General features: G+C 44.9%; 2 protein-coding genes across 2 annotated transcripts in view; one reads left to right on the top strand and one right to left on the bottom strand.

Moving 5' to 3' along the window:
• Nucleotides 1-22: 22 nt before the first annotated feature.
• Nucleotides 23-4,551, top strand: prpf38b (pre-mRNA processing factor 38B). Its single transcript, XM_015957118.3, has 6 exons — nucleotides 23-443; nucleotides 1,336-1,404; nucleotides 1,635-1,786; nucleotides 1,870-1,930; nucleotides 2,967-3,199; nucleotides 3,280-4,551. The coding sequence occupies exons 1-6, from the start codon at nucleotides 240-242 to the stop codon at nucleotides 3,938-3,940; spliced, it is 1,380 nt and encodes a 459-aa protein (XP_015812604.1). The 5' UTR covers nucleotides 23-239; the 3' UTR covers nucleotides 3,941-4,551.
• A 206-nt stretch (nucleotides 4,552-4,757) lies between these two features.
• Nucleotides 4,758-15,928, bottom strand: part of LOC107384079 (serine-rich adhesin for platelets) — a 14,750-nt gene continuing 3,579 nt past the window's right edge. The window contains exons 6-29 of the mRNA XM_054746407.2: nucleotides 15,616-15,879; nucleotides 15,283-15,540; nucleotides 14,618-14,878; nucleotides 14,275-14,535; nucleotides 13,932-14,198; nucleotides 13,606-13,860; nucleotides 13,267-13,533; nucleotides 10,451-10,711; nucleotides 10,111-10,374; nucleotides 9,776-10,039; nucleotides 9,423-9,677; nucleotides 9,069-9,329; nucleotides 8,639-8,899; nucleotides 8,305-8,565; nucleotides 7,991-8,221; nucleotides 7,651-7,914; nucleotides 7,309-7,572; nucleotides 6,954-7,223; nucleotides 6,537-6,797; nucleotides 6,195-6,455; nucleotides 5,815-6,105; nucleotides 5,501-5,746; nucleotides 5,374-5,415; nucleotides 4,758-5,199 (exon numbers count right to left, since the gene is read on the bottom strand). Of these exons, the coding sequence (XP_054602382.2) occupies nucleotides 4,931-5,199; nucleotides 5,374-5,415; nucleotides 5,501-5,746; nucleotides 5,815-6,105; nucleotides 6,195-6,455; nucleotides 6,537-6,797; nucleotides 6,954-7,223; nucleotides 7,309-7,572; nucleotides 7,651-7,914; nucleotides 7,991-8,221; nucleotides 8,305-8,565; nucleotides 8,639-8,899; nucleotides 9,069-9,329; nucleotides 9,423-9,677; nucleotides 9,776-10,039; nucleotides 10,111-10,374; nucleotides 10,451-10,711; nucleotides 13,267-13,533; nucleotides 13,606-13,860; nucleotides 13,932-14,198; nucleotides 14,275-14,535; nucleotides 14,618-14,878; nucleotides 15,283-15,540; nucleotides 15,616-15,879 (6,059 nt within the window). The 3' untranslated portion in view covers nucleotides 4,758-4,930. The remainder of the gene's footprint in view (nucleotides 5,200-5,373; nucleotides 5,416-5,500; nucleotides 5,747-5,814; nucleotides 6,106-6,194; nucleotides 6,456-6,536; nucleotides 6,798-6,953; nucleotides 7,224-7,308; nucleotides 7,573-7,650; nucleotides 7,915-7,990; nucleotides 8,222-8,304; nucleotides 8,566-8,638; nucleotides 8,900-9,068; nucleotides 9,330-9,422; nucleotides 9,678-9,775; nucleotides 10,040-10,110; nucleotides 10,375-10,450; nucleotides 10,712-13,266; nucleotides 13,534-13,605; nucleotides 13,861-13,931; nucleotides 14,199-14,274; nucleotides 14,536-14,617; nucleotides 14,879-15,282; nucleotides 15,541-15,615; nucleotides 15,880-15,928) is intronic.

Raw genomic sequence — 15,928 nt, 5'->3', positions numbered from 1 at the left:
ACTTCCTGTAGTAGCCATACGTCCATTCTGCACCACCAACGTTACGGTTCCGTTCCCACACCTCTTAGTAGTAGCACTTTAGCTAAGTCGGCGGCGGGAAGTTACCGATACTTTTTCAGGCCACAAACGACACGGGCGAGGTCGTGAACAATCGATGACTTGTTAAGTATAATTGATGGATCTGTAGTCAGAAATACACTAAGAGAAGACTGAGCTTCGCGGAGCGGAATTCAGCTAACATGGCTAACGTCGGAAACCAATTACCAACACAGGCCGTCACCAAGCCAGGCAAACATGGAAACGTACTGCCCCTGTGGGGCAACGAAAAAACTATGAATCTTAACCCAATGATTCTCACAAATGTGCTTTCTTCGCCCTATTTCAAAGTTCAGCTCTATGAACTGAAGACCTACCATGAAGTTGTGGACGAAATCTATTTCAAGGTAACGTTTGTGTTAGCTGATGCTAACCCGCATGCTAGCTGGAACCGCGTTCATTCTGCTTTTCTTTATTATATAAACTGCAGTTGAAGTGTGAATTGTAACGTTATCAGATGGTGCCAATTTTTATTTTAGAAAAGATGCTCACAAATCGCGTAATGCGAAGAAAATGGTACATTACATGTTTTGTGCTAACTTTAAAGTATTTTAACGACTCGAACAAGTTATGCGACGATAGGTGGCGTTAGTTAGCTTACTGTGAGGTCAGGTACACAACATCTTTGCATGTATGGAACATGGGGCCTCTGGGGACTTGCATCCAAAGGGCCCCCTAGCCATGATTACAGATATACGAAGTTCATAAAATAACCGCAGATCAATCACTAAACGTATTGATTTTAATTTAGGTATAGATCGCAAATAAAAGTGCAAATTTTGTAGACTAAACCATAGATTTCCACAAAAACCTATATTATATATGTTTGTTATTTTATTTAAACTGTACCTTTTATGGCAATTTGATATATTTTTACATTTATTATACTGGAAGACATCACATTTGTCATGCTTTGAAACTCCTTTGGATGATCTTTACAGGCATATGTTTTATTATGTTTCTTCAGTCAGTTAAACATATTAACCTTTATATTGCAAGCATTTTCTAATTTTACTGTTCCCTTTTGTCAAAAAGTTATAAAATAAATATTTAAAATGCTTGTTAAGTTACCTAGTTGTATGCTAAGTGTGACCTTAAAGTTTAAGCATTTTTTTTTAGAGAATTTTAGGAAAAATTGGCACAATTTTTCTGTTTTAATTTGTATCTGGGGTTGATTTAACAAAACTCCTCATAAATGTAGTGTGAAGTAATTTAACGAGGCTTTCTGTGTGTTTTCAGGTGACTCACGTTGAGCCGTGGGAAAAGGGAAGCAGAAAGACAGCAGGCCAGACTGGAATGTGCGGAGGGGTAAGTGAGAAGTACGTGCTTTTTATATTCCTCATATTTCGTTGCTCTACATTTATTGGATTCAAAGAAGATTCTAAGGAAGTTTGCTGATTCTACGTGCCACTAATAAAATTATTCCTAATACAAAATATTAGGGATAATTTCAGTATGGTTGAAAAAGGAATTTTCAGTGCGTGTCAAGGAACTGTATGTGGAGAGATTTTGTTTTCATCTCTAATTATTTCTAATAGGTGCGTGGAGTTGGCACTGGTGGGATTGTGTCTACTGCTTTCTGTTTGCTGTACAAACTCTTTACTCTCAAGCTTACACGCAAACAGCTGATGGGTCTGATCACCCACACAGACTCTCCTTATATCAGAGCACTTGGATTCATGTACATAAGGTATTAATCCGAGCATAAATGTGATGATTTTACTACTATGAGCTTGTGTGTATGCATACTTACAAAAAGATTTTTTCTGTCAGATACACTCAGCCCCCGACCGATTTATTAGAGTGGTACGACGGCTTCATGGATGATGAGGAGGTATGTCGCCCCGGGTAATAATTTAAACTTATTTTATTCTCTGCATAAAATGTTAATTCAAGCACCCCACATTAAAAGCTGCGAGTTTATCTCCTACCCTTGTGATGCTCATAGCTGATTTTTCACCTTTGCCTTCATTTGGCTTAATTGTTCCCCAATTTGTGTCCACTGAGCTCAAGTAGCTAGATTACTCGCTCACTTTTGCTTTTTCCGAGGGTAAGTACTCTGTGATGCTACATACATTTATTTACCCATTTATAATAAGGCATGCCATCTGTTCTTTATGGGTTTTTTCAGGACTTGTTGCACAAAACAAAATTTGAGGTTTATGTATAAAAAAATAAGATTAAACAAATTCTTGTTTTATTACATATTTCTTGTTTTAAAAGGATCAAATGATCCAGTCCCAGATTGTGCAACCAGGCCTCCGTTTCTGTTCTGTTGCATTATAACTGAACTGATCACTGTGACATCCTACACAACTGGTTAATTCCCCTGTTTTTTTCTTTAGATGCCCATTGTGCAGCAGGTGAATTGGATATTGTATCTCAGCACTGTTGGTTTGCGTGAGTGCAAAGCAGCTGTTCTCTACCTTATAACGTTGACATCTATTCATCTGGAGTGCTTTAACCCACTTGCTTTAATCTGCTTACACCGTGGGCAATTTCCTTCCCTTATCCCCAAAGACGCAGTTTTTAAAAGAGATGAAAGAGGGGTTTTGTTCTTAAATAAGTGATTTCTAAAGCTCATACTGTAAACACAGACTCTAGGAACATTCCAGACAGCTTAGATGAGTCAAAACCTTTTGTAAATTTATAGTTTTCTCTGTTTATTATTCTTGTTATTAGTCAGACCCGATTTAATTGTTTGACATCAGAGATTAAGCTAGATGAACAGAGGTGAAGGTTCAGTACTTGGTCATCACAAATTACATTTTCATGTAAAGCACATGTTTTGACAACGTGATCTTAGTGATTGTAATAATGTGTTGAAACAGTTTCTTTGTTTTTTTTTTTCTTTCATCCTTTGATTCCAGGAGCTTGATGTAAAAGCAGGAGGTGGCTGTGTGATGACTGTTGGGGAGATGCTGCGCTCATTCCTGACCAAACTAGAATGGTTCTCCACTCTGTTTCCTCGAATCCCCGTGCCTGTACAAAAACAGATTGACCAGCAAATGAAGGCGAGGCCGCGAAAGGTGGCTCAGAAGGAACCAGAGGAGGAGACTAGTTTCTCAGAGCCGGGGAAACAAGGGGAGCACAGTCATTCCAGGTAATTTGTTAGGCATGTTTACAATACTTTTTTTGCTTTGTTTTACTTAAAGGTTAAATCAACTGTTTCCCTCTCATCAGGACACCGAGACGATCACCAAGCCCCAAAAGGTCGCCCAAACGGTCGAGAAGCCGGAGCCACCATCGTGAAAAAGAACGTCACGGTCCAAACTTTGACCGTGAGCTGGAGAGAGAGCGTGATCGTCAGAGGAAGGAGAAGGAAAAGGAGAGGGAGGGAAGAGACAGGGACAGAGGGGACAGGGAAAGACGGCGATCCCGCAGCACAGATAGGAACCAAGACCGACGAGAACGTAAAAGAAGTTGCAGCGGCAGCAGAGAACGGAGGAGCGAACGCAGGGACAAAGACCGGGATGGGGGGGAGGACCGGAGCAGGAGGAAAGAGCGAGATCACCACAAGGATAGAGGCACAGAGAGGGAAAGGTCCAGGGAGAGAAAGAGCAGGGGGGAGACTGATGAGCGGAGGCACAAAGACGATAGGGAGAGACACAGAGAAGACAGGAAGTCCAAAAGGTTGAGTCGAAGCCGAAGCAGAGAAAGAAAGCACAAAAGTGGGGGAGAGGAGAAGAGTAGGAAACGTGAACACAGCCGAGAGAGAGAGCGAGACGGAGAACAGAGATCTCACAAGCGCAGCGGCAGCAAGGAGAAGAGCCGTCATCAGCGAGAGTCCAGTAATGAACACAGCAAGCATGCCGACCGCAGACGGAGTCGGAGCACGGAGTAAACCACTCGCAGCAATGTTGTCCAGGTTTTCTGTCTGGTCAGTCACATGCTGGGAGAAGGACCGTCAGCGTGCAGAGTTAGCACCAGGAGCCGTCTGGCCTGTTGTAATGTTTTCATTTGACTTTTCAGTGTTTTACTCCCTGTTAGGCTATTCTTAGTCCTCATTTAAAATCTGTAAAGTGACAGGAAGGCATTTTAATTTTCTACGGCCCCCTTTTTGTTTGGCCCAAAAGACGTGGGTTTGTACATAAAATCTGGAGACTGTCTACATGCTGTTATTGGACAGTCGGACGTGAAGGCTCCGCATCATACTGTCAGTATATACTGGATGTAATTTATACTGGATCGTTATTGTCAGTCTGTGCATAAAGCTATAGGAGCTCATTTCTGGTTGGACACGAGTCGAGATATCAGCTCTTACAGTATGACGATGGAGCCGGCGCTCAACTCTTCTGTCCATGATTGTTTGTAGACATTTCAAGAATGTTTTAATCCTCCGAAGGGCAGACTCCAAAGGTATATTTTTACCACACACACACTTTATCCCTGCTTGTTGTGTTTGAGTTGTTGCTCTGTTGCATTTTGTTTTCTAATAAAACACTTTTACAAATTTACAGTCTCCTGTTAAAAAACCAAAGCCCATGTAAATATCGTGTGGGGGACAAGATTCGTGGAGCTTTACTGCACTTTAATTAAATGTGTAGCATCAAAGTTCTTTGTACCAAACATGTTCAGAAATGTTACAAATAACACTTTGGTCGTGTTATGCTTCCCGATATATGTTCATGTAGAAAGTACATCAATAAGTAGCTTAAGCATACAAGATACACATCTTTAATAGACATGCAGTTGATCCAAACTGAGACTGTAACAAACAACAAGGCATAAATGATGCCCAGCACATTTTACAATAGTCAGGATTTGTCGTTTAAAAGTGCTGCCACATGCACGATCATTACGTTAGAAATCCATCAGGACCGAAAGTCCGTGTTTACGATGCCAGGCCTGTTTGCACACACACTGGCTTTGACTCTGGTCCACTCATTGTTCCCTTAACAGCCAAAATGGAGAAGCAGTAAGTGGAGTCTGGGCTCAGATCAGACAGGATGATGGTTTCCCCGTACACATGGAATTTCTGACTCCCGTCGGAGCTGCCTTGCTTATTGACCCTCAGGTCGTAAAAGGTGGCATTCTCTTCCTGAGGCCATTGGAGGTAAACAACTGTTGCTGCAGGCTGTGTTACTTCAATGAGTGGAGCTCCTGGAGGGGGAGAAGAAAAACTAATTTTATCTAGGGTTAAGTTGCATTTTAATCACCAGCACTTAAAACTTAATTCAGATTGAGTGAGCTCTTATAAGTTTTTAAAAAGCACATTAATAACACCTAATAACAAATTGGTGAAAACTTCAATGTTGGCTCTGACTGCAAACTCACCATCAACCTGCACATTTTCACTGAGATCTCTCCTCCTGCGGCCTGGTTTAGAAACAAAAGATATTTATAAATGATTAAGAGCATTGCACCTTGTAGTTTTTTCCACTCAAGCTGTATCGTTTCCTACCATGTGTGCTAAATGAGACATGAACTGGTTGACTTTCCCCAGCTGCATTGCTGGCTGTGATCTGCAGGCTGCTTGAAGTTATGTTGAACAGAGAACAGGCCAGCATCTTGGTGCTGCACAGCTGAATCTTTGGCACCACACTGCTGTCATAGATGGTGTATGTGTTGGCGAACACTGAAGCATTCCAAGAAACTGTTGCTAAGGAGCTGTTCCCACTGTACATTACTCCTGATGGTGGGCAAGGAGCTGGAAGAGGACAGATGATTGCTCGTTTTTCTGCATCTGTACTTTAAAATAAATAAATACTTTCCTACCTGTTGTTCCAATGAGAGGGACCGTCATGGCACTGGCGCCTGCAGCATTCCTGCTCTGCAGCGTGGCGGCATAATATGAGCCACATGGTAGAGGAATCTCAAAATACGTTACATTCGTCCAGTAAGACGAAAGCTCAACCTGCTCCTGGTTGTCTCCCAGGAGGTTTCCTGTCAAGCTCAGCAGGTACTCTGTCTCTCCACAGCTGATCTGCGTCCAGCTGAAATGCAGCAATTGGATCTCCAGCTCCATTGGCATCAGGTGCACCTCAACAGCTCCAGGAGGACATGGGGCTGCGAGAGAGAGAGAGAGGAGGAGACTTATTCACAGATTTTGTTAGGATGAAAGTTTGTCTTTGATGAGCATGGCACAGGTAGTGTACCTCCTCCAGTCTGCACAGGTGCACTGAGGGAGCTGTTGCATGTGCCGTCTGAGGCCTGGACTGAGACGTTATAAGTAGCTCCACATTTAAGCCCCTCTAAAGTGCATGTGGCATTTGAGCTGTAGCAGTAGAGCGTGCCTCCATTTCCAGCCTGAGCACTGCCGTAGTACTCTTTAGCATTACTACTGGGAGTCCATGACAATACTGCAGCCAGAGAGTCACAGTGGTACTCAACTGACAGTCCTCTTTGTTGGCAAGGTCCTGAACAAATAGGAAGGTAAGAGGACATTAAACTTTTGATCAAAGTTGGAATTTTGAGGCTAATCTGAGCAGAACGGATACCTGTGTTAAGAGTTGCGTTATGGCTGGCCTTGCTGGAACAGTTCTCATGACCCGCGGTCACAGACACTGTGTACTGCTGCTCACAGTGGAGCTGTGACAGGCTGCAGTTACTGGAGGTGGTGTTGCATGTGTGTTTGTGCCCATCTGCAGCCATGGCAACAACCAGGTAGGCTTCAGCAACGGGAGAGGGCGTCCAGGATACCAGAGCGCTGTGATCGTCACAAGAGGCGTTCACCATCATGTCTCTGAGAGGACAGGGCTCTGTGTGAGAAAAGATCCGTTAGGGTTTGGTTAAAAGAGGCATCAGGTTGTCCTGTAGATGAAGATGCTCTCTTTACTAGACGGTTTCTGGATTTTTATTAAAGTGTCAGTTTCAAATACTCTTTTTCAGTACAGACAGAGACCAATAAGTGTTACCCATGCTAATTCTGTAGGGAGGACTCCTCAAACCGCTGCACTGTTCTGATGAAGCGGCGACGATGATGGTGTAACGGAGGTCGCATCGAGCCCCGTGGATGTAGCAGCTGGTGCCAGTGTTGTTGCAAGTCAGCAAGGTGAGGTCACTGGCTTCTGCGGTGACCGTGTACACCGTGGTTCCTCCGCCGTCTTTGTCATGGTCCCACACCACCAGGATGGAGGAATTGTGGCACTGAGGGAAAGCGGTGACACCAGTGAGGTTGCAGGGGGCTGAAGGAGGAGAGTAGGTTTCATTAACATTCAGCTGGGATAAATCCTTGTACTGACCCCAAATGTCACCGTAGCACTAAAGTACCTGTCTGCAAGCTGATGGAGGCACTCGGGGAACTGTCACAGTTTTTGTTTTTAGCTGTGACCGTGAAGTTATAGAGAGCACCACAGGCCAGATATTTCACCTCACATGTAGTGTTGGTGGAGGCGGTACAGTTGGCGCTGTAGTTCGCTCCATCTACAGCTGACACAAAGTAGCTCTCAGCCCCAGGAACAGCGTCCCACGAGATCCGGGCGGAGTTTGTCACACAGTTAAGGGATCCTTGGACTCCCTGCGGCTGGCAAGGAGCTAAAACACACCAGAGACAAATCAGTGACAAGATGGAGGGTTTCATGTGAAGGTGCTTGTTTTTCTACGTTTTCATACCTGACTGGATGCTCTGGGTCTGTATGAGCTCACTCAGACAACCTCCTCTCACAGAGGCGACCTGAACGGTGAACACGCTCCCACATGCAATGCTGCCTGAAGAGCAGGTGGTGTGTGTGGTGTTGCATACGTCTCTAGCTCCTCCAACCTCAGAAGTTAATGAAACTAGAAAGCGGTCTGAGTCTCTAACAGCATCCCAGGAAATCGTCAAGTCGTTTGATGAACAGCTGAGCTGGGCGCTCAGGTTCTGTGGAGGGCAGGGGCCTGAATCCACAACAGATTATCTTATTACTCATCTGGAGGATTTCAATTCAAAAATTCACAGTCTTACACCTCTTACTTGAGTAGAAAACCACTGGCTGACTGGGAATACTGGAGCACTTGTCATCCTTGGACACAACCTGAACACTGTAGCTGCTGCCGCACACGAGGCAGCCGGGATCAGAGACCTGGCAGCTGCTGTTGCTGATCACGGAGTACTCAATGGCACCACGGCTGGGGGACCAGTTCACGGCGGCGGTGTTGTCGGCACAGTCCAAAGCCACTGAGACGTTTTGGGGAATGCATGGCACTGCACAAATAAATAGATTTAGACGTCGTGCGTGATTGGCAAAGACTTCATCATGTTGGACTGCAGGGACGTTGGATGCTCACCTGACTGCAGCCTGGTGGTCTGAGTGGATGTGACGCTACACTGCTGGTTGTGAGCTGTGACAGAAACAGAGAAGTTGTGTCCACACGCCAGGGCAGTGACGCTGCATTTGTTGGCTTCCGACGTGCATGTTTGCAAGAGGCCAGAGTCCGTCTCCATGTTGGCTGTGTAGTTGTCTGTGCCGTTGACGGCCTGCCAGGATACCACGGCGTTGCCAGAGAGGCAGTCCTGCGATGCGGAGATTCCTGATGGTGTGCATGGCCCTGGTTAGGAAAGAGGAAATCATTAAGACCAACATACTTTTCCTTCTAGAAATCTTATTTGAATCCTACGTACACGCCTGCACGTAGTTCGGTGCACTTGAGCTGCCAGCGCAGTTCTGGCTATGGGGCGTGATTGTGAGGCTGTAGTTCTGTCCACAGATGAGCTCAGAGAAATGGGCTGTGGAGACGTTAGTTACGAGACTGACTGATTTGTCTCCCGTCTCAGCCAATGCCAAGTAATGTGTTGCTCCATGACTGCCATCCCAACTCAGAAGAACAACTTTATTGTCACAGCAACTCACGGAGACAGACACGTTCGTGGGCGTGCAGGGATCTGAGAAGATGCAACAACAGCAGGAGTCAGTGTTTATATTTCCACAAGTTTTTGTTTGAATTTAACAAGCAAATCAACTTGGAGAAGAATTATTTCATAAAAAAAAAACAATCAAAGCTTAAAAATAAAGTGTGTTGCTCCATATCTGACCTCTGTACCAGTAACATACCCATATAGATGACAGTGCTGTTGCTTGGCAGGCTGGTGCAGTTTCCAGCCTTTGCACTCACTGCAACAGTGTACTCCTCCCCGCAGTGAAGGTCACTCCACGTGCAGGACGTGGCGTTGGTGAGACACTTGTGAGTGTGGCCGTCGAGGCTAGTCGCTATGGCAACGTATGATTCAGCACCATCGCTGGGACTCCAGCTGACGGAGCCCACGTTTAGCTCACACTGCGTGGAGGTTGCCACAGACGAGGGAGCACATGGACCTTGGGAGGGATGAAGGGTGAAAAAAATGTGTGGAAAAAAAAAACATAAAGATGAACTAATCTTCACTGGATGGAAACTAAAAGTACAAATACCAGTTGTGAAGAAGACAGGATTGCTGGGGGTGCTGCACTTGCTGCCCTGTCCTTCCACCGTCACATTGTAGTGTTGTCCGCATGGTAAAGTGGCAGAAAGAAGGGGTTGTGTCGTGTTGAAGATTTCCACGCCTCCCAGGTTTCCTGCAGCTGTAACTAAGTACCTCACAACACCGGCTGCTTGGGTCCAGGAGATCTGGACCTGCTCACTCTGGCAGAGAGCCTGAGCAGAAACAATCCGAGTCTGGCAAGGCTCTGGCAGAAGAGAGAAGAAGGAAATGATCACATTTCATGTCACTGTGAGTAGTTGCTTCTCTTGGTTGATCATTTGGACGTTTTGGCCTCCGTGTTACCTGTTTGGATGAGCACCATGCTGCTCTCCTGACTCCAGCAGCCCTGACTGTGTGCTCTGACTGTAAAGTTAAAAATCTCTCCACAGTCCAGACTGGAGAACTGGCAGCTGGAGCCTGTAGAGTTGCATTCAGTCACTTGTCCACCCAAAGCTTTGATTGCTCTTGCTGTGTACAGTTCAACATCAGATCTCTTCTCCCAGGATAGGATTGCGGTGCTGGAGCCACACTGAAGGCTGACGGCCACATGCTGAGGAGGGCAGGGGCCTGGGAGAGGTGTGGGTTAATGAAGGGACAGATAAACTCATCGCTGCAGCGATTGGGTGTTGGATACATACGTGTGGTGAGGTTGGCGTATGTCGGTGCCGTGATACTGCACTGGTCATTGCTCGCGATGAGGCTGAGATTGTAGGACGCACTGCAGCTTAGACCTGTCACATTGCAGCTGTTCTGCTGAGTTGTGCACAGACTTTGAAGACTCCCTCCAACGACGGCCTCCAGTGAAACATTCGTTGCTCCCTGGGCTGAACTCCAGAAGACTAAAGCATCACCATCCGACTCACAGCTGACTCTGACATTAACCCGTGAGGGCAAGCAGGGAGCTGAGGAAAACAACACAAGATGAGTGATCTACGAGCACCGAAACCGTATCTTATAATACGACTCATATGACCAAACCTGTGGTGAGGAATCCTGCCATCTGAGCTGCGCTGTAACACGTCTGTCCGTGTGATGTTACAGTGACTGTGTATGGTTCTCCACACTGCAGGGAGCTCAGCTGGCAGCTGGTCAGGTTTGTGCTGCAGTTGCTGCTGTGGCCTGAGGTCGATGTGAGCACAGTAACATATGACTGGGCTCCAGCAGCGGGCCGCCACGTTACGGAGGCACGGTTGTCCTCGCAGTCCAAAACGGCGCTGATGCTGCTCGGCTGGCAAGGTGCTGAAGAGGCGGAGAGAATTTAGAGATTAACATTTGAAAACACACATCGTGTTATCTGTTAAGGATGTTCAAAATTTTCTTCTGAAACACAAAACATGTTCTGATTTAAGCATTTGTGCTTAAATAGCTTTCTGTCTATGACTCATTTTGTACAGTTTCATACTTTTCCTTTGAAATTTTCAGCTATTTTAATGAAGGTAAATGTCGTATATGATGAAATGATTGCAGATGTATCAAAATACTTAGACCATTTAAAAATCTGCATGTTTGCAATGTTTCTAATTTCACTTTATTATCTTATAATTATGTTTTAAAGGATTTTTATTTATATTGCAAAACTAAAAAAAAAAACCTGGAACAAACAAAAACAAAGTCAAAATGTTGTTGCTTATTTTGGCTTTTTCATCCAAGCATACTGGCCACTGTGATTGACAAATTAAAGGTGTGGCTCACTTGTTTAATCAATACATTTGCAGTGGTCTCTAGCAGGAATGAACACCTTGCAAGCCATACTCAGGGTAAAACAAGCCCACAAGCACTTGGATCACCACGGACAAGTCTGCTGCAGCAAAGAGCGGCACAACACGGCAGGTTTTGGAGTCTCACTTCCTCATTTTTGGACATGTTGGCTCGGATTGGATAACAGCAACGTGACTCCACCACTGACATGCAACATGGATGTGTTATCACCACAAATAACACAAGCTTGGAGGGGTTTTCCTGTGTGGTGGAGTTGCTAATGCTAACAGTTTACTTTTACTAGCTGAGACGTTGTCTGTCTATTCCTGGTTGCTAAAACAACAACAGCCCTTCCCGTCACGAGTCAAGATGGGTGAGTTCATGAACGTTAAAGAGCAAGTCACCCCCAAATCAACTTGTTCTGCTGATAAACTATATATATATGAGTGTCTAATCGTGCAGTAGGCATGTGTAGTCAATAATTTGGCACTTGAGTGCATCTTAGTTAAAATTTAAAGGGACTTTACGGAGTTTTGAATTTTTATGCTTGCGATTGCCCCCTCAGGCCAAAAGCGTAACGGCAGCTTCAATAGGAGGCTCGTGCACGAGGCACACATGCTGTACGTGCACACACCTTAACGAAAATAACAGCTGAGACAGTCCCTTGTGTGTGTGTGTGTGTGTGTGTGTGGCCCGGAGGATAGACGACAGGAGAACGCGCAGCTAATTGATTAAATAATTTGGTTCTGTATCTTTCTCTTCAGCACAGCCAACAAAGGTTTAAGATGGGTCAGTCCTCCTGCATGCTCAGATAATTCCATTCACTTGCTTGAAAAATTGTTCCAAAATGAAAGTTGAACCCACATCTTTTTTATCTGTGAATTCAATGCCGTTCGGCGAGTCTCAAATAAAAATTTGGGCATCTTACTGTTAAAAAAATATATCATTAATGTAAAAAAGAAACTCTACAACAACAATGCTCACATCCAGAATCAAACCCGGGTCTTCAGCACGAAAGCCCAAAGTCTTACCAGGCGAACTAAACTCCTGTGGCATCATCTGTATCTGTAACATTTATATCCTTGATGACAGCTGAAACAACTTTCAAAGAACGGTTCGGAGGGCGATGCCTGAGCGTGAACGCGCATGAAGCAGCCTGCTCGACCCGAGCAGCTCTCTTTTTCTGTGATTTTACAGAAAAACAGGCAATCACAGTAAAAATGCCAGGGATCATTCTACAGGACCAGGGCATTGCAGGAGAATGTATGAAGAAGAAATTTATTATTTCTATACATGTTTTGGCTGTCAAACTTCCATAATGCCCCTTTAAATATTTTGCCTAAAACTGTCAGTGTTGCACCCTCTTCAGGTAAAAATCTGTGCACTGCAATTGAATTTAAATCTGCCATCACTATTGGCTAACAGGTACACCATGATGTTAGCTGGTACCATATGATGTCACAATGCCGTTGTGAGCCTGTGTGTATTTGTTAGTGGCTCCACCCTCTCGGTCTGCCACGCAACCGCATTTGTTGCATTTTTCAAACAGGAAGTGGGAGAGGAGACTGGTAGCGGGTGACTTGCTCTTTAAGTGACAGTGTGATCTGTTTGGCTTTTCTAATTCTAGATTTTCAAAGTTTGTTTTCTATCATAAGCTAATGCAGGAGACATGCTCAGCCTGCATAGCGACCAATTATAATCAGGAATGATCATAAATTTTTTTTCTGAGTTCCACACCTTTAATGTTGCAAAAATTAGTTAAAATATGAGTTTTAATGCTAAAATAAGTTATGCTGTTGTTTCTCTGAATGCAAATAAAAAACTCATGCATGAACGAACCAGGATTTTGACTGCTGAGAAAACGAAAATAAATCGAACCTGAAAAATGGATTTACGTGTGGAAAAGCAAAATTTTAAAGCTGACAAGCTAACAACTGCGTGAATAATGCATAATTTGAAAACTAAATCTGTTTCTGCAGAAGATTTATAAAGGCCATGAATGCATCCTCCAAAGCTTTAATTCACTGAGATTTTTCTGTATGGTAATTACCTTTCTACTGCAGTCGTACCTTTTTTATTGTTAGTAGTGTTTTTACCTGATGTTAAGGAGACCACTGAGCTGTCTGAGCTGTTGTACTGCACTCCAAGAGCTTTGACCCAGACGTTGTACACTGTGCCACAGATCAGATTAGAAACCACACAGCTTGTGTCAGATTGTGCGCCAACACACGAAGTGGAGTGACCACTCAGGTCATCCAGGTAGGCCACGTAGCCCATGGCGAGGTCACTCTGCTGCCAGGACACAGCTGCAGAAAGCTGCTCACATGAAAAGTTGGCTTGAACATTCGTGGGTGGGCAAGGAGCTGGAAACATGCACAAATAAAATTAAAAAATCAAAGAACAGAGCTGAAAATCTTCAAACTGCTGAAACAAACCTGTCATTAGGAAGGAGAGTTCAGAGGGCATGCTGACACAGGCCTGGTTTTGTGCTGTCACTGTCACATTGTAGATCTGACCACACTGAAGGCCGTTGAGGGAGCAGAAGGTATCATTGGTGTCACAGGTGACCAGTTGGTTCTGGTTCGCTATAGCCTGAACAAAGTATGAGCTGGCGTCGTTTGCTGCCCCCCACGACACCCAGGCGGCGCTCACGTTGTAGTGAACAGAGTTGATCACAGGAACGCAGGGCCCTGGAGGGACATGAAGTAAATCAGCTCTGCAGATGGCTCCCTCTGATCAGGACTCCAAAGGCTAAACTCACCTGTAGAGAGCTTGGTGGGAGGACTAACAGGACCAGGACATCCACTGTGGATTGCTTCAACAGATACCGAGTATACCTGACCACAAACCAGGTGATCGATGTAACAGGATGCGCCCATGCTGGTGCAGGAGGAGTTGTGGCCGGTGGAGGAGGTTGCCAGGGCGTTGTAGGCTGTGGCTTCAACTGATGCACCTCTTCTCCAGCTGATCAGAGCTTTGCTTGAAGTACAGTTCAGCTCAGCTGACACACTGGTTGGCATGCATGGAGCTAAGCAAAGAAACAAAGATGTAGTTTAGAGGATAAAAACAAAGATAACCCGCTTCCAGCTGTTTAGTCACTTTACCGGTGAGCATCTGTGTGGGGGGGCTGGCGTCGCTGATGCACACGTTGGTGTGTCCCGTCACGGTGAAGCTGTAGAGCTGACCACAGCTCAGATCCAGGAAGGAGCAGCTGCTCCCTGCAGAGTCGCAGGTGGAGTTCACACCAGCAGCAGATGTAGCTTTAGCAGTAAAGTTCTGACTTGTGCTGTTGTGGTCCCACTTCACCGTTATGATGTTGGAGTTGCAGATCAGCTCAGCTGTGGTGTCCTCAGGTCCACAAGGAGCTGCAAAAGTTTGGGAAGGTTTTTTGACTTTTTTTATTTGAAACCACGTCGTTATTCTGCATTATAAGAAGTGAGCACTGACCAGACTGAACCTTGTAATCAGAGCCAGCAATCATTTCACAGTCAATGGACTTGGAGGTGACGGCCACCTCGTATATCTTGCCACACCGGAGGTTTTGGATGGAGCAGTGGTTTGATGTGGAGTTGCAGGAGACTCTGTGCCCGTCTGTGCTTATGGCCCAGGCGGTGTACTCATCTGAGCCAGAAGTCTTGCTCCAGTTCACGTTCATCTCGTTGGTGTTGCAGTCCAGCTCAGCGACAACGTTGTCTAGAAGGCATGGAGCTACAGCAAAGAGTCTAGGTTAAGTCAGGTGTCTTTTATGATTGGAGAAATAGAAAATTTTTTGTATTTTTGGGCGTTAAAAGATAATTTGGTCCATAATCATCACTGTTATAAATATATATAAATCAAATTTGCATCTTTTGCTGCTCTTTTGAACCTATTTGATTACTTCTTCTATTAAAAAAAAGTCAAGGTTATGAGCTAATATGCAGTTATTTTTTGTCAACTGTTTCAAAATGTGTTTCTATGTAAAAATCATTAAATGTTGTTAAAATTTTTTGGGAACAAATGTAAAACTTTCAGATGTTTCAGACAAATTGCAATATTACTCAAGGTGACTTATGCATGTCAGTAATTGGAGAGTGGCATCGCTATTCTGCCATCATTCTGTTCTAATTTCTCACCAGACTTGAAGTAAATATCAGTGTGTTTGGTGCTGTTGCAGCTGTCTGTGGAGGCCACCAGCGTAGCGGAGTACGAGCGGCCACAGTGAAGTTTCACAGCACAGGAGTTGCCGTCGGAGGAGCAGTATGCTATGTGTCCATCATCTCCAACCGCCTGAACAGTGTAGAAACCCGCTCCGCTGCTGTTTGACCAGGAGAAATTTCCATTGTTGGTGCCACAGTCCACCAGGGCGGTAAAGTTTGTGGGCTGACAAGGACCTGAGGAAGAAACAGTAGATTTCACTGATTGTTCAGGAGAACGTTTGCAGCTGTGGCTCCAGAAAATCTCCTCACCTGTGCTTATTTCTACAGGCAGGCTATAGCGACTTCTGCAGCCTGAAACCTGAGCCGCAATCAAGAAAACGTATGTTTCTCCACACAGCAGGTCAGACACAGGGAGAGAAGTGTTGGTGGTTTGTTGTTCTGATGGAGGGGATGTGCTGCCTTGCATCTTCCACTGTAAAGTATAAGTAGCTCCAGTCACTGGACTCCATGTGAGGGTCACAGAGTTGGTCTCACAGTTGACTGAGCCGTTCAGGTTAGCTGGTGGACACTGAACTGCAACAAAACAGAATACAAAGGCTTTAAATCTGCTTTCTATGATAGT

The sequence above is a fragment of the Nothobranchius furzeri genome, chromosome 11 (genome assembly GCF_043380555.1).
Source record: "Nothobranchius furzeri strain GRZ-AD chromosome 11, NfurGRZ-RIMD1, whole genome shotgun sequence".
In the NCBI taxonomy this organism is placed as follows: Eukaryota; Metazoa; Chordata; class Actinopteri; order Cyprinodontiformes; family Nothobranchiidae; genus Nothobranchius; species Nothobranchius furzeri.
The sequence above is the reverse complement of the archived record's forward strand: the minus strand, read 5'-3'. Positions and strand labels throughout refer to the sequence as shown.